We start from the raw sequence: 27283 nt of genomic DNA, 5'->3' as shown, positions 1-27283 counted from the left end.
AGTGTAGACATGTTTTCTCTCCTCATCCTTCAGTATAATGAAACACTTTTGTTATGCTGCTGAAACTGTCCTTCAGAACTTGGTTGAACTTTTGGCCCATTTTAGAGGCTGAACCTCAGTGTCTCTTTTCCTGACTCTCAGATGCTGAGGTGTCCTGTGTCTTCATGGAGAGCTGCATGTTACCGTGCAGCTTCCAGGCCGGCGATGATCCCATCGTCCACTGGGTGGATGTGATGCAGGATCGCACTGTCCACTACTACTACCGCAGCAAAGACCTGCTGGCAGATCAGGACCAGCGCTTCAGGGGCAGGACGTTGATGTTCAGGGATCAGATCTCCAGAGGAAACGCCTCGCTCCTGCTGATGAGGGTGGAGGTTCTGGACCAGGGTAAATACTGGTGCTACACCAGCACCATCAGAGGAAACAAGGATTAATTCATCAACCTGAAAGTGGACGGTATGAGAGACACACAGTAAAACACATAAAAACAAGCAAATATAAAGAAAACATTGAACTGTGTGTTTCCTGAACTCAGTCCTCTGTTTATTTGGCACATCTGGTAAAACTAACTCACTTTAATGGTTCTGTTGGTTATGATGTCAGAGAGGAGTCGTCTCTATTCTACATGTTTTCTATACTAATAATACTGTCCCACAATTCACTGCACTGAGGAAATGCAGGAGTTCACTCAAGTTCTCTGATCTTTCATCTTTTGATATGCAGATGTAGAGTAATTCTCTTTTCTCCCTTTTGTTGCAGCTCCAGTCAGTAAAGTCGACGTCCAGCAGGAAGGAAACCGGATCATCTGCAGATCAGAGGGGATCTACCCTGAGCCTGAGCTCACCTGGTCCACCAGTCCTCCATCCAACAAGACCCTGAACACCACAACCAGCCTCCAGCAGACGGAGCAGCAGCTCTACAGCATCAGCAGCTCTCTGATGCTCTCAGATAAAGTCACTGATCTGGTCTACAGCTGCACCGTCAGCACTCGCAGCAGCTGGAAGAGAAACACGTTTAACACAACTAAACAAGGTCAGTGTTTGTGAGAAGTGAGGAACTTTATTAAACTAAAGTCATTAGGAATGAATGATAGAAATGTTAAGATAGTTTCTCATTGTTTAGATTGTAAAATGGTATTACTGTGCTTTAGTCTGTAATTATTTATTTATTAGGGAACCTCTGATTTCTTATAACAATACTTTGATATGGATTCATGACGTGTATATAAGTCACCTAACATTTGATGCTTCACTTGTAGAAAGTTCACTTAACACTCTTTTCTGTTTCAGAGCCTCCAGTTGATGAGGAAACACCTGGAAGTAAAGGAGCTATAATCATCTCAGTGGTTGTAGTCAGTTTGTTTGTGGTAATCGTAGCTGTAGCAGCATTTTGTGTTTGTAAGGAAAAACGGTGGCTGTCAAGAACAACAAAGAGACGCACAATCAACTAAAAGGGACGTCCCAGTGCCCCCAGTAACTTCAGGCCTGCGGCTTTAACGTCCCACGTCATGACAACCTTCGAGAGACTGGTCCTACAACACCGCAGGCCCCTGGTGCGTGACAACCTGGACCTGGGTTTGGGTTAGGGATGCTTGTCTGACGTGGTGACAAGCAACACCGACACACCCCAAGGAACTGTACTGTCACTGTTCATCATCTCATCCTCTCAGGAGAACTTTCAGCTACAGATTCCTCCAACCAAGAGCCTCTAAGACTCTAAAACTTTAGTGAGATTTCAGTCGGACGTTTCACATACTCAGTCATGTGATCATCATTCCACACCATACCCAGCTCCTTGGTTTTCATACAGTGAGTGTGTGTGGGGTCAAAGGTGCACTAGCTCCTGTGGGCACAGGCCGACCCATCGATACCTCATGAAGACTTATCCCTGTCCTGGTGTTCGGTGCACTGTGAGTTGAATACAGCACAATCTGGAGGGCGTCAGGCCATTTTAACCCTGTTGGTAGTAGTTAATAGTCATGCCAAAGAAAGAAAGAAAGAAAGAAAGCATTTCCTCCTTAGTTTTGGGAGGCGTCATACTAGTCAACAGCTTCAGTCTTTCAGGGGATAACAGCCGCTCACCTTCCCACAAGCATGACCCAAATATGTGACGTCCAGACTGCAATATTGTGGCTTCGCCAGAGAAACTCAACGTCCACGCTCAGTCTCTTTAGCAGCAGCACAGAGTCGATAACAGGCCTCTGTTGGATGGATATATAGATATAGATATAGATAGATATAGATATAGATATATCGATATATATAGAGATATATATATAGATAGATATAGATATATAGATATATATATAGATATATAGATATATATATATATAGATAGAGATATAGATATATAGATATATATATAGATATATATATATATATATATATATATATATATATATATATATATATATATATACATATATATATATAGAGATATAGATATATAGATATATATAGATATAGATATATAGATATAGAGATATAGAGCAGAGAGTTCCAGCTTATCTTCCCTCTACTAGATAAAGCCTTAACCTGGAGACAGGGCTCAGGCCTGTGGAGGTTAAAGTGACCTACTCTGACCTATAGGATCATTTAGGAGGACGTCTGCTAACGGAGATGCCTTCTCAGGGAGAAGAGTCATTCTCCCTCAGTTCTCTACTGCCAAGTTGGCATTAATAACTTTTTGCACATGTAAAGCTGCTTCTGGTATTTTTCCATTCACACTAGTGGATGTGATATTTTCCCAAAATAGTAATATTGACCAAATCTGCTAATTCTTTGTATGAGATAATGTGATCATTATGATCCAATGTTTTCCATTTTGTAGCTTTTATAAATGGTCTGTATTTTTTATACGGTCATGAGAAAAGTTCTGCACAAACACTTTATTGCTTTTTTTTAGATAGATTTAGATTCACCTTTACTGTCATTACACCTGTGCAGTACAAGGCAATGAAATACAGTTTGGCATCTAACCAGAAGTGCAATTAGTAGCAAGTGCAGAAATATATACAGAGTATGTACAGAAGGATGTTTACAGATGCTATATACAGATTAGTGCTGTGAACATGTGTGCTAGTAACTACAGGTTGTATAAATATAATATACGGATCAGACTAAGAGTGGAATGTACATATTTTCTGTCACCTGTTAACATTTGTCCAATTTATATATCTGGTCAGATTATCTGTACATTTAATGTGAGTGTATTTATTTTACTATGTTCTCTAAAAGAGCATATTAAATCTTTCAGTGGTTCAAAGATTGTTTTCTTATCCCACCACTTGTGGTTAGAAAGTGTTTTCCTCTTTAATGCAGTAGTTCTGTTGTTCCACACGGTGGAGCCAAGTGGACTGAAAGTTTGATCTTCCAGCAGCAGAAGACTTGTTGGAGAAACTCTCATCACTTTTTAAAATATCTTTTGGGGGATATGAAACCAAATTGATTCAGTTTGTGACAAAAAGGCTTTTTTTTCCAATTAATTCTGAACGTTCCTACCATTGATTCAACAGCTGGTGTTTTTAACCCTCCCTTGTTACTATCTTTGACTAGTTAGTTTGTTTCTCCATATAAAATTGTATAATATAGAGAGGTTTGAGGGGCAACACACCAAGAGTGACATGGATGAACCAATGTGGATGTGCCCTCAGCTTTAGCCAATATGTTGTGACCAGAAATGGATCCAAAATGGATGGATCTCTTGTGAGCTGCTCCTCTGACTGTTCAGTGGATCCACTGTAGTTCACTACACAATAACTCACACATATTATTACACTCCAACTAGACTGAATAGAATGAGCCTGGTGGAAAGTGACTCATGTTGGAACTGTAAGAAAGAACGATGCTCTGAGTCCACAAGTACAGCAGAGACACATTTAGATGGATTTCTATGTAGAATGATTAAAACCGCCATGATGACCTCTGTGCCACAATGATCCCGAGGTGTTGGAGGGAATCTCACACCCCCACACTGAATATGTGGAAGATTCAAACGTAAAGTAACTGTGTCCAGTGATGAACGTCCTGACCTCCCAGCTGGTCTTGTTGCTGTGGTAGGAGTGGACTTTAGTCCTTCTCTTCATCCCAAACCTCCAGTGGACGAGGGGATCATCGCCGGCCTGGAAGCTGCACGGTAACATGCACAGGACACGTCAACATCTGGAACACATCAGGTAAAGGAACAGTTCAGTTCTGGGAGAAGTAAATGTTTCTTTTTTTTTTTTTTTTTTTAAAAGAATAACTTATAAAAGAGGAATAAAGGTTAAATGCATGTTGGGTAAAATTCCCATTTGTTGGGGAATCATCCTGACGTCAGATCAGTCTGTGAGTGGGAGAACAAACGGGACCGTGAACGCCTCACTCACCTCCCTCAGTGAGAGACCAGAGGACAGATCGTGGTCAGTAAACACACCACGATCATCCTGCTTTATATCCCCACTGATCCACATCTCGTGTGTGTGTGTGTGTGTGTGTGTGTGTGTGTGTCTGTGAAGCACCGTCGATTCTGATTGGTCGCTTCGCTTCCAGCATTCTAGAACGTTGCTGCTCTGAAAGTTCTGAAACGTCACAAGTTCTGATTCGGACACTTTTGATTTTAAAAACGTCACTCCATCAGAAAACATCACATTTAGTGTCAGATGACTGTGTGTAAGTCATGACGATAATATTTTTATATAGTTAAATAAACTGAGGTCATATTCATGCTACATAATCCAAACCAGTAACGTGCTACTTTGTGGAAGCCTCTGTAACTCAGAGCACTTCCTGTGTGCAGCATCAAACGGTGCCTTCAGCTCTGAACTAAACTAACTAAAGTTTGGTTTCTTTCCAACACCCAGTGAATTCAGGGGCCAGTGTTGGCGACTCATCTACCTTCATGTAGGGGAGAACAGTGCTTCATGATTTATCCAGTGAATCCATCTTCAATATGCAGCATTATTATTATATTCAGCCATATTCCTGTTTCAGGTTTGAGGCTTATATCTTTATACAGGTATGTAGTTTTCAGTTCCAGTAAAAGAATCCACTTAGATTTATTTCAACTGGCTGGATATATTATATGACTGTGTGGGTAGTCTTTATTCAGTCAGTCTGCTAAAAATAACATGAACTAATAATGGAGATGACTAAATCTTACTTTCACATCAGCTGGTTCTGGTTGGGATGCTCCTCCTCCTCCCTCATTTGTTCTCTTTTGACTATATGTGTTTATGTAAATGTGGGTCACGGAATAACTGCGCCAGAGTCAGACGTTCATCAACAGTGTGAGGAGTGGAAGTTCTCCAGGGGACTTTGATGATCTGCCTTGGTGGAGATTTTTAACTTTACTGTTAATCAGGTGTTTCTGGATGTTTCTGGACATGAGAAGAAATCTGCGGAGGTTTGTGTTTTCTTCGACTTCCTCAAAAAGCGGAGGATATTCAGCAGGATGTGTGTGTTTACTGACTGTTTCCGTCCTCTGGTCTCTCACTGAGGGAGGTGAGTGAGGCGTTCACGGCCTGTTTTTTTGTAAACATGTAAACATTCAGCGACATTTACTGCAGAAAAACATGTCAAGTTTCCAGAGTGACAAAGAAAAACAACCACATGATCGGTGTCTCTTTTTCACTGCTGAGGAAGTGATAATAACCAACCTTCAGCTAACAAACAGCATTTAGGTGCCTGAGATTCAGCACAACATTAAGAGCTTCATGTGGGATTTTAAAGGACTAAAACTAAAACCATGTTTTTATCTTTGTCCAGAAGTAAAATGTTTGATGCATGTAAACCTTCTGGCTGAACAAAGCCTGCAGACCTCATGATCCTCATCCAGACAGGAAGTGTTGTGAAAACTAAACCACCATTAAAAAAAGGGGTTTTTCCTGCAGCTGCTGCCTCATTTAATAACTGACAGTAGCAGGTCTGGACCTGCTCTTTAGGGAGAGTGTCTTCAGATAATGCTGGTATGAATTGGCTACAGTCAGTCAGTCAGTCAGTCAGTCAGTCAGTCAGTTTCACTGCAGGACTTTTAGGCAGAAAAAACCATCAACGAGATCATGTGGGTTCAAACAGCAGGACAAAGTTGTTTAGTTTAGTTTTCTGACCTGGTTTGATGAGAAATTCAAGTATTTAGTTTGTCTTCAGCTCCAGACTTCAAACAGGGAGGAGATCCACTGGAATTAATTGTTTGCTGCCGTTTTGTTCAGTTTGAATTCTACTGAACAGAGAGCAGGACATGAAAAGCACCAACACAATGAAATACAATGCAATGGTGATCTTAAAGGATGCTCTGTGCCGTGGTACTTTAGTTGTGGATTATTGATACTTCACAACCTACTGAAAGGTTTGTGCTGAACTGATGCCTCAGTGTTTTCTTTCATGGTTTACAGCAGCTGACACACACAAGCAGAGTAACCAGGAAGAGCTGTCTCTGAGGGTCCAGAGTAAAGAGTCTCTGGTGGAACTGATTAGAGCCAAAGAAACCATGAACAGTGGGAGGAAGTGAAGAGGTGAATAACAAAATAAAACAGGAAGTGTAGACATGTTTTCTCTCCTCATCCTTCAGTATAATGAAACACTTTTGTTATGCTGCTGAAACTGTCCTTCAGAACTTGGTTGAACTTTTGGCCCATTTTAGAGTCTGAACCTCAGTGTCTCTTTTCCTGACTCTCAGATGCTGAGGTGTCCTGTGTCTTCATGGAGAGCTGCATGTTACCGTGCAGCTTCCAGGCCGGCGATGATCCCATCGTCCACTGGAGGTTTGGGAGGAAGGAAGACACTTTTGTCCACTCCTACTACGGCAGCAAAGACCAGCTGGGAGGTCAGGACCAGCTCTTCAGGGGCAGGACGTTGATGTTCAGGGATCAGATCTCCAGAGGAAACGCCTCGCTCCAGCTGATGAGGGTGGAGGTTCTGGACCAGGGCAGATACAAGTGCTACACCAGCACCTTGAGAGGAAACAAGGATTCATATATCAACCTAAAAATGGACGGTATGAGAGACACACAGTGAAACACACAAGATCCTGAGCTTGAAACAGCATTTTGTAATGAGATTGGTGAATAAAAACTCAGAATGAGGATCCTCAGCTGCAAACATGCTGTGTGGGATCACTCCTCGCTCAGGACCAGGAAAACAACAACGGACAATTTTCTAGCAAAGCATCAGAACTACAATTCTTGTGATTTTATCTTTTAGCATATTTTTATTTTTGTATTTATATATTACTTTTATAATGTTTCTTCTTCTGTTTGTCCCAAAGCTTTTCATTGCCTTGAACTTGCTTCGTCTCTGTATGTTTTCTTTTGTTGCAGCTCCAGTCAGTAAAGTCGACGTCCAGCAGGAAGGAAACTGGATCACCTGCAGATCAGAGGGGATCTACCCTGAGCCTGAGCTCACCTGGTCCACCAGTCCTCCATCCAACAAGACCCTGAACACCACAACCAGCCTCCAGCGGACGGAGCAGCAGCTCTACAACATCAGCAGCTCTCTGATGCTCTCAGATAAAGTCACTGATCTGGTCTACAGCTGCACCGTCAGCACTCGCAGCAGCTGGAAGAGAAACACGTTTAACACAACTAAACAAGGTCAGTGTTTGTGAGAAGTGAGGAACTTTATCAAACTAAAGTCATTAGGAATGAATGATAGAAATGTTAAGATAGTTTCTCATTGTTTAGATTGTAAAATGACATTACTGTGCTTTAGTCTGTAATTAATTCTAACATTTGATGCTTCAGTTGTAGAAAGTTCACTTAACACTCTTTTCTGTTTCAGAGCCTCCAGTTGATGAGGAAACACCTGGAAGTAAAGGAGCTGTAATCGGAGTGATTGTAGCTGGTTTGTTTGTGGGAATCGTAGCTGTAGCAGCATTCATTATTTATAGAAGGATAAATGGTGGCCGTCAAGAACAACAAAGAGACGCACAATCAACTAGAAGTGAACCCCCTGAGTGAGTAGATCCTCTGTACTGAACACATCAGCACTGCTGCACTGGAACAGACTCCTTTAATCCTTACGGTCTAGTTACAGTTCTCTACAGTCATGTTGGCATTAATCAGGAACTTTGGCACATGTATGGCTGCTTCTGGTGATTTCTGATGTGTGATGCTGTTATTATTTAGGTTATATTATATTTTTATTGTGTTTCTCTCCATGATTGGTGACACTAAGACAAGTTTCCTGCCTTGTACATCCTCTTCAGTTAAAATCTACCAGAAATTAACTTCTGTCTCACTGTAGAGACGACAGAAACGTCTCCAAGGAAGAGACTGAAGGGTGAAATGACACTTTACATGTTGTTCCTGCTTTGTTCTCATGTCCTCAGACTGAACGGTGCAATATTGTAGAAACCTGCATTCTTTAATTGACAGCCCAAGAATCCAGCCGGAGGTTTCAGTCAGGTCTCAGAAGCAGTTTATTCTGGTCACACACAAGTACTCGCGGCGCTGGGCTCATGACGGACCCCCGGGGGGGGGGGGGCGGTCAGAGGAGCTTCAAACTGATTCAAACATCTCATTTTTAAATGCCTGTTGGACAGCATAAAGTACGTAATCTTTTCTGATTTACTGTTTAGGTTCGTGCGTCGCAGACAGCACGTTCCTGTAGTGATGTCATGGTAATCTAACAGCTGTGGATGTTGTTTGCACAGCTTTTTCTGTCACCTGTTAACATTTGTCCAATTTATATATCTGGTCAGATTATCTGTACATTTCAATGAGCGTATTTATTTTACTATGTTCTCTAAAAGAGCATATTAAATCTTTCAGTGGTTCAAAGATTGTTTTCTTATCCCACCACTTGTGGTTAGAAAGTGTTTTCCTCTTTAATGCAGTAGTTCTGTTGTTCCACACGGTGGAGCCAAGTGGACTGAAAGTTTGATCTTCCAGCAGCAGAAGACTTGTTGGAGAAACTCTCATCACTTTTTAAAATATATTTTGGGGGATATGAAACCAAATTGATTCAGTTTGTGACAAAAAGGCTTTTTTTTCCAATTAATTCTGAACGTTCCTACCATTGATTCAACAGCTGGTGTTTTTAACCCTCCCTTGTTACTATCTTTGACTAGTTAGTTTGTTTCTCCATATAAAATTGTATAATATAGAGAGTTTTGAGGGGCAACACACCAAGAGTGACATGGATGAACCAATGTGGATGTGCCCTCAGCTTTAGCCAATATGTTGTGACCAGAAATGGATCCAAAATGGATGGATCTCTTGTGAGCTGCTCCTCTGACTGTTCAGTGGATCCACTGTAGTTCACTACACAATAACTCACACATATTATTACACTCCAACTAGACTGAATAGAATGAGCCTGGTGGAAAGTGACTCGTGTTGGAACTGTAAGACTGTGTGGGTAGTCTTTATTCAGTCAGTCTGCTAAAAAATAACATGAACTAATAATGGAGATGACTAAATCTTACTTTCACTTTCAGCTGGTTCTGGTTGGGATGCTCCTCTGTTTAGTTCTTTTGACTGTGTTGTTATTTGTCTATATAAATGTGGTGTTTCCACTGTAGCCTGTTTGTTTCCTGCTAACATTGCAGTATTTTAGTCTGCAGCTGTAAAAGAACTAACAGCAGCGCTGCGGAGTCACGGAATAACTGAGCTACTGCGCATGTGCACAAGCCTCGTGTGAGTCAGACATTCATCAATACTTTATGCAACACGTGTTCGCACTGACTCTTTTCTCTGTCGTGGATTCTTCCTCTGAGGACTTTGATGATCTGTCCAGAATTAAAATGTTCTTCTTCAACCATCTCTGATCCTCCGGGAGCCTTGGTGTTTCTGGACATGAGAAGAAATCTGCAGATGTTTTTCCTCGACTTCCTCAAAAAGTGTGGGATATAAAGCAGGATGATCGTGGTGTGTTCACTGACTCTCTCCGTCCTCTGGTCTCTCACTGAGGGAGGTGAGTGAGGCGTTCACGGCCTGGTTTGTTCTCCCACTCACAGACTGATCTGACGTCAGGATGACTCCCCAAAAACTGGGAATTTTACCCAACGTGCATTTAACCTTTATTCCTCTTTTACATGTATATATTTTTAAAAGCAACTTAAACATTCAGCGACATTTACTGCAGAAAAACACGTCAAGTTTCCAGTGTGACAAAGAAAAACAACCACATGATCGGTGTCTCTTTTTCACTGCTAATCTCATGTTCCTCATTCTGACAGGATGTGTAAAAACAAAACCTTTGTGGAGCTGGTCCCAGAGTTACCCTGAACCTTCCCTGTGCTGGTTGAACTTTTGGCCCATTTTAGAGGCTGAACCTCAGTGTCTCTTTTCCTGACTCTCAGATGCTGAGGTGTCCTGTGTCTTCATGGAGAGCTGCATGTTACCGTGCAGCTTCCAGGCCGGCGATGATCCCGTCGTCCACTGGAGGTTTGGGAGGAAGGAAGACACTTTTGTCCACTCCTACTACGGCAGCCAAGACCAGCTGGGAGGTCAGGACCAGCGCTTCAGGGGCAGGACGTTGATGTTCAGGGATCAGATCTCCAGAGGAAACGCCTCGCTCCAGCTGATGAGGGTGGAGGTTCAGGACCAGGGCAGATACAGGTGCTACACCAGGACCATCACCAGAATTGGATACAACAAATCAATCATCAACCTGAAAGTGGACGGTATGAGAGACACACAGTGAAACACACAGAAACACAAGCAAAGAGAAAGAAAACATTGAACTGTGTGTTTCCTGAACTCAGTCCTCTGTTTATTTGGCACATCTGGTAAAACTAACTCACTTTAATGGTTCTGTTGGTTATGATGTCAGAGAGGAGTCGTCTCTATTCTACATGTTTTCTATACTAATAATACTGTCCCACAATTCACTGCACTGAGGAAATGCAGGAGTTCACTCAAGTTCTCTGATCTTTCATCTTTTGATATGCAGATGTAGAGTAATTCTCTTTTCTCCCTTTTGTTGCAGCTCCAGTCAGTAAAGTCGACATCCAGCAGGAAGGAAACTGGATCACCTGCAGATCAGAGGGGATCTACCCTGAGCCTGAGCTCACCTGGTCCACCAGCCCTCCGTCCAACGAGACCCTGAACACACCAACCAGCCTCCAGCAGACGGAGCAGCAGCTCTACAGCATCAGCAGCTCTCTGATGCTCTCAGATAAAGTCACTGATCTGGTCTACAGCTGCACCGTCAGCACTCGCAGCAGCTGGAAGAGAAACACGTTTAACACAACTAAACAAGGTCAGTGTTTGTGAGAAGTGAGGAACTTTATTAAACTAAAGTCATTAGGAATGAATGATAGAAATGTTAAGATAGTTTCTCATTGTTTAGATTGTAAAATGGTATTACTGTGCTTTAGTCTGTAATTATTTATTTATTAGGGAACCTCTGATTTCTTATAACAATACTTTGATATGGATTCATGACGTGTATATAAGTCACCTAACATTTGATGCTTCACTTGTAGAAAGTTCACTTAACACTCTTTTCTGTTTCAGAGCCTCCAGTTGATGAGGAAACACCTGGACGTAAAGGAGCTGTAAACTTAGTGGTTGTAGTCAGTTTGTGTGTGGTAATCGTAGCTGTAGCAGCATTTTGTGTTTGTAAAAGGAAAAATGGTGGCTGTCAATAACAACAAAGAGACGCACAATCAACTAAAAGGGACGTCCCAGTGCCCCCAGTAACTTCAGGCCTGCGGCTTTAACGTCCCACGTCATGACAACCTTCGAGAGACTGGTCCTACAACAGGCCCCTGGTGCGTGACAACCTGGACCTGGGTTTGGGTTAGGGATGCTTGTCTGACGTGGTGACAAGCAACACCGACACACCCCAAGGAACTGTACTGTCACTGTTCATCATCTCATCCTCTCAGGAGAACTTTCAGCTACAGATTCCTCCAACCAAGAGCCTCTAAGACTCTAAAACTTTAGTGAGATTTCAGTCGGACGTTTCACATACTCAGTCATGTGATCATCATTCCACACCATACCCAGCTCCCTGGTTTTCATACAGTGAGTGTGTGTGGGGTCAAAGGTGCACTAGCTCCTGTGGGCACAGGCCGACCCATCGATACCTCATGAAGACTTATCCCTGTCCTGGTGTTCGGTGCACTGTGAGTTGAATACAGCACAATCTGGAGGGCGTCAGGCCATTTTAACCCTGTTGGTAGTAGTTAATAGTCATGCCAAAGAAAGAAAGAAAGAAAGAAAGCATTTCCTCCTTAGTTTTGGGAGGCGTCATACTAGTCAACAGCTTCAGTCTTTCAGGGGATAACAGCCGCTCACCTTCCCACAAGCATGACCCAAATATGTGACGTCCAGACTGCAATATTGTGGCTTCGCCAGAGAAACTCAACGTCTACGCTCAGTCTCTTTAGCAGCAGCACAGAGTCGATGACAGGCCTCTGTTGGATGGATATATAGATATATAGATAGATATAGATAGATATAGATATATATAGATATAGATATATCGATATATATAGAGATATATATATATATAGATAGATATAGATATATATATATATATATATATATATAGATAGAGATATAGATATATAGATATATATAGATATAGATATATAGATATAGAGATATAGAGCAGAGAGTTCCAGCTTATCTTCCCTCTACTAGATAAAGCCTTAACCTGGAGACGGGGCTCAGGCCTGTGGAGGTTAAAGTGACCTACTCTGACCTATAGGATCATTTAGGAGGACGTCTGCTAACGGAGATGCCTTCTCAGGGAGAAGAGTCATTCTCCCTCAGTTCTCTACTGCCAAGTTGGCATTAATAACTTTTTCCACATGTAAAGCTGCTTCTGGTATTTTTCCATTCACACTAGTGGATGTGATATTTTCCCAAAATAGTAATATTGACCAAATCTGCTAATTCTTTGTATGAGATAATGTGATCATTATGATCCAATGTTTTCCATTTTGTAGCTTTTATAAATGGTCTGTATTTTTTATACGGTCATGAGAAAAGTTCTGCACAAACACTTTATTGCTTTTTTTTAGATAGATTTAGATTCACCTTTACTGTCATTACACCTGTGCAGTACAAGGCAATGAAATACAGTTTGGCATCTAACCAGAAGTGCAATTAGTAGCAAGTGCAGAAATATATACAGAGTATGTACAGAAGGATGTTTACAGATGCTATATACAGATTAGTGCTGTGAACATGTGTGCTAGTAACTACAGGTTGTATAAATATAATATACGGATCAGACTAAGAGTGGAATGTACATATTTTCTGTCACCTGTTAACATTTGTTCAATTTATATATCTGGTCAGATTATCTGTACATTTCAATGAGTGTATTTATTTTACTATGTTCTCTAAAAGAGCATATTAAATCTTTCAGTGGTTCAAAGATTGTTTTCTTATCCCACCACTTGTGGTTAGAAAGTGTTTTCCTCTTTAATGCAGTAGTTCTGTTGTTCCACACGGTGGAGCCAAGTGGACTGAAAGTTTGATCTTCCAGCAGCAGAAGACTTGTTGGAGAAACTCTCATCACTTTTTAAATTATGTTTTGGGGGATATGAAACCAAATTGATTCAGTTTGTGACAAAATGACTGCGTGTAAGTCATGATGATAATATTTTTATATAGTTAAATAAACTGAGGTCATATTCATGCTACATAATCCAAACCAGTAACGTGCTACTTTGTGGAAGCCTCTGTAACTCAGAGCACTTCCTGTGTGCAGCATCAAACGGTGCCTTCAGCTCTGCCTCCCACTTTTTCCACGAGCTGAGCAGCAGGGCTGAGCCATACTGCAGGATTTGGTATCGATCTGATACCCAGTGAATTCAGGGGCCAGTGTTGGCGACTCATCTACCTTCATGTAGGGGAGAACAGTGCACTACATCACTACACAATAACTCACACATATTATTACACTCCAACTAGACTGAATAGAATGAGCCTGGTGGAAAGTGACTCGTGTTGGAACTGTAAGAAAGAACGATGCTCTGAGTCCACAAGTACAGCAGAGACACATTTAGATGGATTTCTATGTAGAATGATTAAAACCGCCATGATGACCTCTGTGCCACAATGATCCCGAGGTGTTGGAGGGAATCTCACACCCCCACACTGAATATGTGGAAGAGTCAAACGGCAGAAACAGACTGAGCAGGACAAATGGCACAGTTCACCAGCGCTGGGATGGTTCCAGTAACTGTGTCCAGTGATGAACGTCCTGACCTCCCAGCTGGTCTTGTTGCTGTGGTAGGAGTGGACTTTAGTCCTTCTCTTCATCCCAAACCTCCAGTGGACGAGGGGATCATCGCCGGCCTGGAAGCTGCACGGTAACATGCACAGGACACGTCAACATCTGGAACACATCAGGTAAAGGAACAGTTCAGTTCTGGGAGAAGTAAATGTTTCTTTTTTAAAAAAAACAAAAAACTTGTAAAAGAGGAATAAAGGTTAAATGCATGTTGGGTAAAATTCCCATTTTTGGGGGAATCATCCTGACGTCACATGAGTCTGTGAGTGAGAGAACAACCGGGGCCGTGAACGCCTCACTCACCTCCCTCAGTGAGACACCAGAGGACGGAGAGAGTCAGTAAACACACCACGATCATCCTGCTTTATATCCCCACCGATCCACATCTCGTGTGTGTGTGTGTGTGTGTGTGTGTGTGTGTGTGTGTGTGTGTGTGTGTGTGTGTGTTTTCCAGCTGTTCTCTGTGAAGCACCGTCGATTCTGATTGGTCGCTTCGCTTCCAGCATTCTAGAACGTTCCTGCTCTGAAAGTTCTGAAACGTCACAAGTTCTGATTCGGACACTTTTGATTTTAAAAACGTCACTCCATCAGAAAACATCACATTTAGTGTCAGATGACTGTGTGTAAGTCATGACGATAATATTTTTATATAGTTAAATAAACTGAGGTCATATTCATGCTACATAATCCAAACCAGTAACGTGCTACTTTGTGGAAGCCTCTGTAACTCAGAGCACTTCCTGTGTGCAGCATCAAACGGTGCCTTCAGCTCTGAACTAAACTAACTAAAGTTTGGTTTCTTTCCAACACCCAGTGAATTCAGGGGCCAGTGTTGGCGACTCATCTACCTTCATGTAGGGGAGAACAGTGCTTCATGATTTATCCAGTGAATCCATCTTCAATATGCAGCATTATTATTATTATATTCAGCCATATTCCTGTTTCAGGTTTGAGGCTTATATCTTTATACAGGTATGTAGTTTTCAGTTCCAGTAAAAGAATCCACTTAGATTTATTTCAACTGGCTGGATATATTATATGACTGTGTGGGTAGTCTTTATTCAGTCAGTCTGCTAAAAATAACATGAACTAATAATGGAGATGACTAAATCTTACTTTCACTTTCACATCAGCTGGTTCTGGTTGGGATGCTCCTCCTCCTCCTCCCTCATTTGTTCTCTTTTGACTCTATGTGTTTATGTAAATGTGAGTCACGGAATAACTGCGCCAGAGTCAGACGTTCATCAACAGTGTGAGGAGTGGAAGTTCTCCAGGGGACTTTGATGATCTGTCCAGAATTAAAATGTTCTTCTTCAACCATCTCTGGTCCTCCGGGAGCCTTGGTGGAGATTTTTAACTTTACTGTTAATCAGGTGTTTCTGGATGTTTCTGGACATGAGAAGAAATCTGCGGAGGTTTGTTTTTTCTTCGACTTCTTCAAAAAGCGGAGGACATTCAGCAGGATGGGTGTGTTTACTGACTCTCTCCGTCCTCTGGTCTCTCACTGAGGGAGGTGAGTGAGGCGTTCACGGCCTGTTTTTTTCTCCCACTCACAGACTGATGTGACGTCAGGATGACTCCCTAAAAAATGGGAATTTTACCCGACGTGCATTTAACCTTTATTCCTCTTTTACATGTATAGATTTTCTAAAGAAATGTAAACATTCAGCGACATTTACTGCAGAAAAACATGTCAAGTTTCCAGAGTGACAAAGAAAAACAACCACATGATCGGTGTCTCTTTTTCACTGCTGAGGAAGTGATAATAACCAACCTTCAGCTAACAAACAGCATTTAGGTGCCTGAGATTCAGCACAACATTAAGAGCTTCATGTGGGATTTTAAAGGACTAAAACTGAAACCATGTTTTTATCTTTGTCCAGAAGTAAAATGTTTGATGCATGTAAACCTTCTGGCTGAACAAAGCCTGCAGACCTCATGATCCTCATCCTGACAGGAACGGTACACAATGAGAATAATAGCTGTTGTCTACTCTGGAAACTTTGAGTATGGGAACATCCGTAAAAGAACAGAAACTGTCCACCTCCAGGCTGGTCATCCCATCGTACCTGTGAAGTGGACCTGCCCCTAATAACTAATCATTATTTCCCTGATAGACGAAAACAAAGTAAAACATGGATGTGAATATGGGAACATATCTATTATCACCAAACAGTATCTTTTTCCTTCAATTTTTGTTTAGTTCTATGAAATCCATACAGACAAATTGAAAATGGTAGGTTGCTTCAGGAAATGTACCTTGTCTTGGAGTAGTTTTGATAACCATAGATTGTAAATGTTTTATTTATCACAGATACCATCCCTCCTTTTGAGACATGTGAAACACCATGGATCAAAATAGCTGCAAATCTAAAATGATTCTGCTGACTGATCATTGTCCTGTTGCCACTCGTCATCCTCCTCATGATCCTCCTCTGTGTTTTTGCCCTCTGTCCAATGTCCAAATTTGCCACAATTGAAGCATCTGCCGTCCCCTCCGTGTCCTCGTCCCCATCCTCGTCCACCTCCTCCTCTTTGATCATTTCCTCGGTATCAAACATCATAATATTCATCAGTGGGAAATTCATCACAGTCATCAACAATAAAAGTGTCATTACTTTTAGCTTTAAGTTTCTTTTTCTTTACATTCATTTGTTCCTCACCATGTTCTGCATGATCTTTGGTGGTTTGAATCCCTGCACTCCTCCATCCTACGAGGTGCTTTTTAATGTTATTGCAGATTTGTTGATGCATTCCAAGCAGGAATGCATTTTTTAGCTGTAGGTTGTAATTCTACAAGAATACCACTGTGAGTTGCAAAAATCTGACTCAGCCTATCGAAATAGACTAGCACTGACTCCTCTGGTCCCTGTTTGCACTCTAACACTTTAGAGTAACAAGCCTGTCCTCTGTAGTGTTGGATTATTCTACCATACAATGCCTCTGTCCTCTCATTGTATTGCACATGTCCGAACGAGATGGGCGCATTATTTTCGAAGGGGTCCCACGTCCCCTTCACCAAACACCAATCCTGTTTCACAACACATCGCAGGACTCTCTCAGTCTCCACTGTGTCCAGCCTGAAACTGTCACACAGTCTCTTTATCTCTGTTAGGAATTCTTCCAAATTTAATTTGGGATGGACGATGCCAGCAGCAGCTTCTTTTACATCTGCATCAGTCCATGGTCTATACACTCTGACAGTGGGGGGTTCATTACTCTGTCCTGCTCTGGGATTTGGCATTTCTATCATAGGAAACATTTCTGCATCTTTAAGTCCTAGATTAGGTACCGGTGGTGTTGGACTGAGGTAATGTAAAGGATTGTATACATTACCGCTTCGGGTCCGGTGTGGTGTGTCCACCCCGGACAGAGATGGTTGTGCAGTCATGGATGATTGAGGCAAGTGGTGGGAGGCAGACGAGGAGGAGGACGATTCTGGAGGTGAGGACGCGGAAGCGGCTTTCCCCAGGAGAGGCCTAGACAGCAGAGGTGGTTGTTGTGGATCCGAGTATGGTGGTAGACTGGGGAAAGGACCCAGGGGTCTGTATTCGTTGTCTTCTCGCTTATCTCGGGCAGAATACAACACAGGATAAAGGTTAGGAGTTGGCCTGTCCCTTTCTGCTTCCTTCTCCTTTTCTCTTTGTCTCTGCTTTTCCTCCCTCTGGCGCTGAAGGCCAGCTTGTCTGAGTGCTTCGTTTAACCACACCTTGGCTTCTGTGAGGCCTTCTTTTCTTGCTTTTATCTTACTCCCCCTTTGTATTTGTTTCAATCTTTGCCACTAATTCTCTGCAATCTCCTACTTGCAGTTTTCCCTTAAGCTCATATTTATTTTGCCATTTTTTCAAATATTTTACATTATTTTTTTTCCTGTTTCATGCGCTTCGCATCCCCTTCATACTGGACCTCGTCAGGTCCCTGACTCCGATAACAACTGCTGCAGCAATTACCCATTTTTTTTATTTTTATTTTTTTATTTTTTTATTTTTATTTTTATTTTTATTTTTTTTATTTTTATTTTTTATTTTTAAAAAAAATTCTCTGTGAGTCCCTGACTCCCTGAAGTCCCTGAATTCCCGACGTCTATTATTGTTAACTCAGGCGCTGAGAGATTAGTTTTTTGTCGTCCTTCTAAAGACGCTTTACCGTAAGTCCCTGACTTACCCTAGGTCCCTGACCTATCAGTCTTTCTGAAGACATTTACCGTAAGTCCCTGACTTACCACAAGTCCCTGACTTGCTATAGGTCCCTGACCTATCCTTTTGTTTAACTCACCCCTGTTGTTGAGTCCCGGACTCAGGGTAGCTGGTTCGTCACTCCTCTGCTACACCCCGTCACCATCCCTCTCTCCAGTGGCCCTGGCCTCCCTGTCCAAAACGGGTTTTTAGGAATCCCGCGGTGGAGGTCTTACCTCTGAGTTTTTTCACTCAGCCTTGCGCAAGGTCTGTGGTTTTCACCGGAGGAAGAGAATGGATATTGGGGCCCCACGTTGGGCGCCAAATTGTCAAAAGACTTCTTCTTTAGGTAGAGGAGATTGGAGCCAGCTTGCAAGTTATAACAAAGTTTAATCTTACATGTAAGAGGAGTGTTTGACAGTGCAACAACATCATGGAGGTTACAGAGTAAAAGGCTCATCTGGTGAGCATATACAGTTAGGTTTTATAATGGGCGTTGTGGGTGTAGTTCTCACACATCGTGTGATCATCTACTGGCGTGAGAACTTCTTCTTGTCCTTGTAGATATGAGGCTTCCCACCGTTGCAGAGCACACCCTCGATTGCCACTCTGTCTGGTAATTCGTGAGCATGTCCTTGGATGGCAATTCTCATAACAAGATCCACTGGAATTAATTGTTTGCTGCCGTTTTGTTCAGTTTGAATTCTACTGAACAGAGAGCAGGACATGAAAAGCACCAACACAATGAAATACAATGCAATGGTGATCTTAAAGGATGCTCTGTGCCGTGGTACTTTAGTAAACATCACATTTAGTGTCAGATGACTGTGTGTAAGTCATGACGATAATATTTTTATATAGTTAAATAAACTGAGGTCATATTCATGCTACATAATCCAAAACAGTAACGTGCTACTTTGTGGAAGCCTCTGTAACTCAGAGCACTTCCTGTGTGCAGCATCAAACGGTGCCTTCAGCTCTGAACTAAACTAACTAAAGTTTGGTTTCTTTCCAACACCCAGTGAATTCAGGGGCCAGTGTTGGCGACTCATCTACCTTCATGTAGGGGAGAACAGTGCTTCATGATTTATCCAGTGAATCCATCTTCAATATGCAGCATTATTATTATATTCAGCCATATTCCTGTTTCAGGTTTGAGGCTTATATCTTTATACAGGTATGTAGTTTTCAGTTCCAGTAAAAGAATCCACTTAGATTTATTTCAACTGGCTGGATATATTATATGACTGTGTGGGTAGTCTTTATTCAGTCAGTCTGCTAAAAATAACATGAACTAATAATGGAGATGACTAAATCTTACTTTCACTTTCACATCAGCTGGTTCTGGTTGGGATGCTCCTCCTCCTCCTCCCTCATTTGTTCTCTTTTGACTCTACGTGTTTATGTAAATGTGAGTCACGGAATAACTGCGCCAGAGTCAGACGTTCATCAACAGTGTGAGGAGTGGAAGTTCTCAAGGGGACTTTGATGATCTGTCCAGAATTAAAATGTTCTTCTTCAACCATCTCTGGTCCTCCGGGAGCCTTGGTGGAGATTTTTAACTTTACTGTTAATCAGGTGTTTCTGGATGTTTCTGGACATGAGAAGAAATCTGCGGAGGTTTGTTTTTTCTTCGACTTCTTCAAAAAGCGGAGGATATAAAGCAGGATGATCGTGGTGTGTTTACTGACTCTCTCCGTCCTCTGGTCTCTCACTGAGGGAGGTGAGTGAGGCGTTCACGGCCTGTTTTTTTCTCCCACTCACAGACTGATGTGACGTCAGGATGACTCCCTAAAAAATGGGAATTTTACCTGACGTGCATTTAACCTTTATTCCTCTTTTACATGTACAGATTTTCTAAAGAAATGTAAACATTCAGCGACATTTACTGCAGAAAAACATGTCAAGTTTCCAGAGTGACAAAGAAAAACAACCACATGATCGGTGTCTCTTTTTCACTGCTGAGGAAGTGATAATAACCAACCTTCAGCTAACAAACAGCATTTAGGTGCCTGAGATTCAGCACAACATTAAGAGCTTCATGTGGGATTTTAAAGGACTAAAACTGAAACCATGTTTTTATCTTTGTCCAGAAGTAAAATGTTTGATGCATGTAAACCTTCTGGCTGAACAAAGCCTGCAGACCTCATGATCCTCATCCTGACAGGAAGTGTTGTGAAAACTAAACCACCATAAAAAAAGGAGTTTTTCCTGCAGCTGCTGCCTCATTTAATAACTGACAGTAGCAGGTCTGGACCTGCTCTTTAGGGAGAGTGTCTTGAGATAATGCTGGTATGAATTGGCTACAGTCAGTCGGTCAGTCAGTCAGTCAGTCAGTTTCACTGCAGGACTTTTAGGCAGAAAAAACCATCAACGAGATCATGTGGGTTCAAACAGCAGGACAAAGTTGTTTAGTTTAGTTTTCTGACCTGGTTTGATGAGAAACTCAAGTATTTAGTTTGTCTTCAGCTCCAGACTTCAAACAGGGAGGAGATCCACTGGAATTAATTGTTTGCTGCCGTTTTGTTCAGTTTGAATTCTACTGAACAGAGAGCAGGACATGAAAAGCACCAACACAATGAAATACAATGCAATGGTGATCTTAAAGGATGCTCTGTGCCGTGGTACTTTAGTTGTGGATTATTGATACTTCACAATGTTGGGCTTCACTATACAGTGAATAGCGCATGGTGAAGACCGCATGTTTCTTTGTCTGTAAAACTGTTGGGCTCCTTTCCCCAATGCCCCCAGTTTCACAGATAGGTGTGAAATCACCCCCGCGCCCAGCTCCACTGTCACCATTGGCTGGAGGGGACACATGATTTTACGACCGCAGGCCCACAAAACCAGTTCACCCCCACTGAACTCTCTCTTTCTCATCGTCTCTCCTGAAGTGGAGAGACCAGGTCTTTCCTGCTCCCTCTCCTCCTGCAGAGGAGAGACCAGCTCTCCTGATCTTTCCTGAAGAGGAGAGACCAGCTCAACTCAGCTAAGCTCTGCCTCAGTGTGGTCTGTCCAGAGCAGCCACCTCCTTCATGGTAGCGACACAAGGTCCTGCCTGAAGTAAGCAGATCAGCGCCAGCAGGCACGACCCAGAGTCTGCCAGCTGATAACCAACAACAGGAGCACACCAGCAAGTTAGCACAGAGCTGCTAACTAACAGGAACAAAGGAGCGACCGGATTCCTCCAGCCTGCAACCACAGCACGGACACGAACCACACCTTTCCTCCAGCAACAAGCTGAGAAAGCAGCACCCTCAAGGACACTTCGTCTCCCCTTTTAAGGACTGGTAACAAACTCTAACTGGGCATAATTAGCATAGCATTACTGCATACATGGTTTACCCTTGTTAATGTATTGACTTGTTTTAATGTTCATTGAGTTTGATTATTGTGATGTGTTGTAGATTACTGTGCATCCATTAAGTTTAGTTGATGTTAGCCTACAAACTAACCATCCTGTCTTAACCTGCACCTTTATCTCTCTCACACACACAGTCTGCAACAGGCCACTGAGGGACAAAGCTAAGCTAACAGCACTTAGCTTTCCTTTGTCTGCCTCAGCTCCACACCCCAGGGGGTCTGGCCATCACCATTTGGTCTCTCTCCCCCACCTTTGTGGGACCCATCTCACATTCCTCAGCCTTATCACACACACACACACACACACACACACTCTTACACTCATATTATTTTAGTTTAGTCATAGAGATTTAGTTAGATTGTTTGATTGATTTTGTTTCTGCAACAGCAGATGTCTTTAACACCTACTCTGCTTCAGCCGTACTTACAACCAAAGTACAAGTCCTTAATGCATAACAAATGATGTCCCTGAATTTTGCTCTGTTTTAATAAATGTTTTAATACTTGCTGTCTCCTTTAATGTTGTACAATTGTGGACACTGCCAACCTCTACACTGTCAAGAACTCCAAAATCCTTCAGCTAGCTATCAATGTGGTAATTTTGGTAGTAATTATTAAATTAATTATAAAACATAATTCCAAATTGATAGTTTAGTATTTTTATGAGACTAAATCAATTAGAACGGCTGTCTTTTCCTCGTTTTTCGAGGTGGTGCCCCAATCGAGGTGGACTTTAATCAAAGTTCATTTATTTTAATAATTATTAATTATCTTTGATAATTATTAATTATTTCTGATAGCCAAATTGAACATTACCACTTGTTAAAGCACAACAAATGGTGCCCCGTGTGAGGCAGAGTACTGTTGGCAATTGTTCATATTTGTACAATATTAATTTTCAGCATAATTTTGGTCAAAACCAAAAATTTTTATAAGACTTTAAAACGAGCAAAATTATCATTTTTAACCACCAGTCAGTCACAGAAGTACTTCCAGCTGTACTTTCAAGTGCATTGTGGTGAAAATCAATCTAACTAAATTAAGCTAAAAGCAATTTGAAGAGTTAGTGTAGTGTACTGTGAATTAAGGCTAAAGCTAATGCTAATACTGGTGCCTATGTTTGAAAGCAAACATTGAAAGCCCCATAGTGTTACATTTAGAGCTTGCTACTGCTGCTAACTTTTCAGGTAAACCTATCCTGTAGGAAGATTTTTGGTTCTGCATTTGAATGTCACACATTCAATGCAATCTGTCCATTCGCTGTTAACTAAAGTGCTTCCTGTTTGTTAAGACACAGCGTGCCACCGGCCCTGTGAACTTAGAGCTTGAACCTGGCTGTTACTGCCGTGCATTTCAGCCTGATTAAGAAATAGAGCCTGAGAGAGAGCCACAGCGTGCTATCAGCCCTGTGAAGTTAGTACCTAGCTGCAACTGCCACGTGTTCCAGCTTGAGTAACTTAAAGAGACATTCCTGACTGTTACTGCCGTGCATTTCAGTTAGAGAGTCAAAATTTTGGTGAGTAAACTTATTTTGTGTAAATCTACATTTACCTTAATTGGCCTCAGTTTGCTATCCCCACCAGTTCCACTAGATAGTGTATAGCTACCTTCTAGTGTAGGCCACCACAGTGTTAGGCTAGTAGTATTCCCCAAGCTACACTTCAAGGTGTCTGCCACCGCAACACCACAGCCAACCACTTTGCTTCATCGCATTTTAACTTGTTTTACCTCACCCCTTTTTAGGCAACAATGGAGAACCCCTGTGTAGAGCAGTTTATTTCTTCCTTAGCACAGAGCCTAAAGCCTGGCTACCCCGAATTCATTAACAAATTGAATTTCAGTGAGTGTACAGAAGAGATAGACTCCCTACTCAACGACAGGTGTGATGCACAGACTGCATCCAAGGGCTCCTTGTTAAAATGCTTGCTCTTAACTTTTCACAGGCAAACCAGCCTCGCCCTTCAGAGCAGAGCAGCCGTAGAGAAGGAGGTAGAAATCCTGAGAGCGCAAAATGCTAGCCTCTTCCATGAGGTTCAGACGGCTAATAAGAAAGCCCTGCGCTACTTAGAAGACCTGCACACAGCAGAGTTAGATCTCTGTTCGCAAAAAGAAGAAATGTATAGACTGAAGTCAGAACATTTGGCCCGACCAGAGTCGATCAGCCAGTGTGATTCCGGTTACTCCGATTCACACTCTTCTACCAGTGACAGGTTCAGTTTTTCCCCAAACAGAGGACATGAGCTATTCCCACCTGAACACAAGTTCTTGGGAATGAAGTCAGCTCCTCAGCCTCCGCTGAGAGACCGAGCTCAAAGCCACCTGACTTCCCATTCCTCTGAAACAGACAGAGAGGAGTTGTCTAGCATATCTTCTAGAAGATATTCCGTCCCAAGTCCCTCATTCATGTCATTGCACGACACATTTCTCCATGCTTGTCCCTCCAAAGATGGGACTAGAACAGTCCAGGACTGCTCAGCCTCCTCTCTGCATCACCGTCAGAGTGGCCGCTGTTCAGCCCCTGTTCTTCCACCACAGAGAAGTGTAGGGCATGATTTACATATCAATGACACTGGCTTAGTATCGCCTTTACAGAGTCCCCGCCTTGAAGAGCTTGAGCTTCTAGCTAGAGGCATTGACAGGTTTGATCCAGATAACTGTGATCACCAAGTTGAGGACTATTTCAGGGAGCTAGACTACAACTTAATTGACTTACCCCATGCAACTGAAAGGGAGAAAGTTAGACTTGTGTGGAAAACCAGCTCTAAAGCGGTCCACAAGTTTATACAGTCACGACCTCCCAGTGTCAGAAATGAGTATAAATTGCTACGTCAAGCACTGACAGAAGAATTTTCCTGTGCCACTGACGACACCACAGCAATAGTTGCAGCCCTACAAATTAAGCATGCCCGTCGTGAGCATCCAAAAGAGTACTACCAACGTTTGAGACACGCATATTTCCAGGGAAAGAATGCACCAGGCTTAGAAGAAAGCTCCACCTTCAAAGCTTTATTCTTGAGAAACCTCCACCCATGTGTGCGTACTCACGTTGTACTCAGGACACAGGAAGGTGACCCCTCATTGCAGGAGATCCGGAAGATGACACAGGTAGTCTGGGAAACTATTGTCTCTTCCAAAGCAAGGGGGGGGACAAGTGAGCCACCCAGCTCACACACCAAGGTGTCAGACAGGTCAGCTGCCCCAAAAGTTCACCCTCACAACCAACGAAAGGGGGGTGACAAAAGACCACATAGGGACACTGAGCGTAACCACCAGGTCCGTCCACTGCCCAGGGATAGACATTCCAAGCATAGGAGCAGGAGACTGCCATATGCAGAAATCCAGGCAAGGAACAATGACCAGGTAGTGTACGGGTCAGATGATGACTACAGCATCTCTGACTGCAGCTCAGAACATGGCCATAATCTACCCGACACTGATAGTGACTCTGAATGTCTCTCTCCCTCTGGCTACCAGGAGCGTTACAGCCCTGGGCCAAGAAAGAATAAGAGCTCTAGAGCTCACTCCTTTTGGTCATGGCAGCACTGACCAGATGACAGACACCCAATCTACCTCACTTTCACTACAGTTATTTAGGCAAATTTGAATTTGTTAGCAACAGCAGCAAACTCATTTGAGCACTCAGTAATAAACAAACATTACTGAAAGCCTAAATTCTGATTGGATTCAACACCACTGCTCAACTTCCAAGTACACTTGGACCAACTTCATATTTTGTCAGTAAAATCATACAAAACACACGTAGGACACACTGTTATGACTTTGTCATTTTAGGTGCCTCTATCTCTGCTACATAACACACTGACACTTCTTGTTCCCACTAACCCTCACTAACGACTGAGAAACACAGGTTATTAGGATGCAGTATGTCATTGTTGTGTATGAAGACCTGTTTTGTAATGTATGTCTGTTCTAGCTTAGCCAAGATAGATTCAGCATATGCCCAGTTGGATAACAAACTGCCCAGTAGTTACCAACTTGTTTCACCTGGACTGACAAAAATGAACAATGGCCGAAACATGCACAATTATCCCATCAGCATCCCACATCAGGTGACATCCTGATGGCAGGGGGGATGTTGGGCTTCACTATACAGTGAATAGCGCATGGTGAAGACCGCATGTTTCTTTGTCTGTAAAACTGTTGGGCTCCTTTCCCCAATGCCCCCAGTTTCACAGATAGGTGTGAAATCACCCCCGCGCCCAGCTCCACTGTCACCATTGGCCGGAGGGGACACATGATTTTACGACCGCAGGCCCACAAAACCAGTTCACCCCCACTGAACTCTCTCTTTCTCATCGTCTCTCCTGAAGTGGAGAGACCAGGTCTTTCCTGCCCCCTCTCCTCCTGCAGAGGAGAGACCAGCTCTCCTGATCTTTCCTGAAGAGGAGAGACCAGCTCTCCTGATCTTTCCTGAAGAGGAGAGACCAGCTCAACTCAGCTAAGCTCTGCCTCAGTGTGGTCTGTCCAGAGCAGCCACCTCCTTCATGGTAGCGACACAAGGTCCTGCCTGAAGTAAGCAGATCAGCGCCAGCAGGCACGACCCAGAGTCTGCCAGCTGATAACCAACAACAGGAGCACACCAGCAAGTTAGCACAGAGCTGCTAACTAACAGGAACAAAGGAGCGACCGGATTCCTCCAGCCTGCAACCACAGCACGGACACGAACCACACCTTTCCTCCAGCAACAAGCTGAGAAAGCAGCACCCTCAAGGACACTTCGTCTCCCCTTTTAAGGACTGGTAACAAACTCTAACTGGGCATAATTAGCATAGCATTACTGCATACATGGTTTACCCTTGTTAATGTATTGACTTGTTTTAATGTTCATTGAGTTTGATTATTGTGATGTGTTGCAGATTACTGTGCATCCATTAAGTTTAGTTGATGTTAGCCTACAAACTAACCATCCTGTCTTAACCTGCACCTTTATCTCTCTCACACACACAGTCTGCAACAGGCCACTGAGGGACAAAGCTAAGCTAACAGCACTTAGCTTTCCTTTGTCTGCCTCTGACCCACACCCCAGGGGGTCTGGCCATCACCATTTGGTCTCTCTCCCCCACCTTTGTGGGACCCATCTCACATTCCTCAGCCTTATCACACACACACACACACACACACACACACACACACACACACACACACACACACACACACTCTTACACTCTTATTATTTGTTAGTTTAGTCATAGAGATTTAGTTAGATTGTTTGATTGATTTTGTTTCTGCAACAGCAGATGTCTTTAACACCTACTCTGCTTCAGCCGTACTTACAACCAAAGTACAAGTCCTTAATGCATAACAAATGATGTCCCTGAATTTTGCTCTGTTTTAATAAATGTTTTAATACTTGCTGTCTCCTTTAATGTTGTACAATTGTGGACACTGCCAGCCTCTACACTGTCAAGAACTCCAAAATCCTTCAGCTAGCTATCAATGTGGTAATTTTGGTAGTAATTATTAAATTAATTATAAAACATAATTCCAAATTGATAGTTTAGTATTTTTATGAGACTAAATCAATTAGAACGGCTGTCTTTTCCTCGTTTT

General features: G+C 42.6%; 3 protein-coding genes across 3 annotated transcripts in view; 2 read left to right on the top strand and 1 right to left on the bottom strand.

Annotated features, from left to right (window-relative positions):
• The window catches only part of LOC139220755 (hemicentin-1-like), a 41587-nt gene extending 27995 nt beyond the window's left edge, over positions 1-13592 (top strand). The window contains 7 exon segments of the mRNA XM_070852587.1: positions 142-456; positions 760-1032; positions 6655-6972; positions 7295-7567; positions 10279-10602; positions 10908-11180; positions 11438-13592. Of these exon segments, the coding sequence (XP_070708688.1) occupies positions 142-456; positions 760-1032; positions 6655-6972; positions 7295-7567; positions 10279-10602; positions 10908-11180; positions 11438-11571 (1910 nt within the window). The 3' untranslated portion in view covers positions 11572-13592.
• The window catches only part of LOC139220757 (CD276 antigen-like), a 119656-nt gene that overhangs the window by 36750 nt on the left and 55623 nt on the right, over positions 1-27283 (bottom strand). The window lies entirely within an intron of this gene.
• The window catches only part of LOC139220756 (CD276 antigen-like), a 94016-nt gene that overhangs the window by 27930 nt on the left and 38803 nt on the right, over positions 1-27283 (top strand). The gene's annotated exons all lie outside the window — the stretch shown is intronic.

This window comes from Pempheris klunzingeri, chromosome 21 (assembly GCF_042242105.1).
Source record: "Pempheris klunzingeri isolate RE-2024b chromosome 21, fPemKlu1.hap1, whole genome shotgun sequence".
In the NCBI taxonomy this organism is placed as follows: domain Eukaryota; kingdom Metazoa; phylum Chordata; class Actinopteri; order Acropomatiformes; family Pempheridae; genus Pempheris; species Pempheris klunzingeri.
This window is presented reverse-complemented; position numbering and strand designations above follow the sequence as displayed.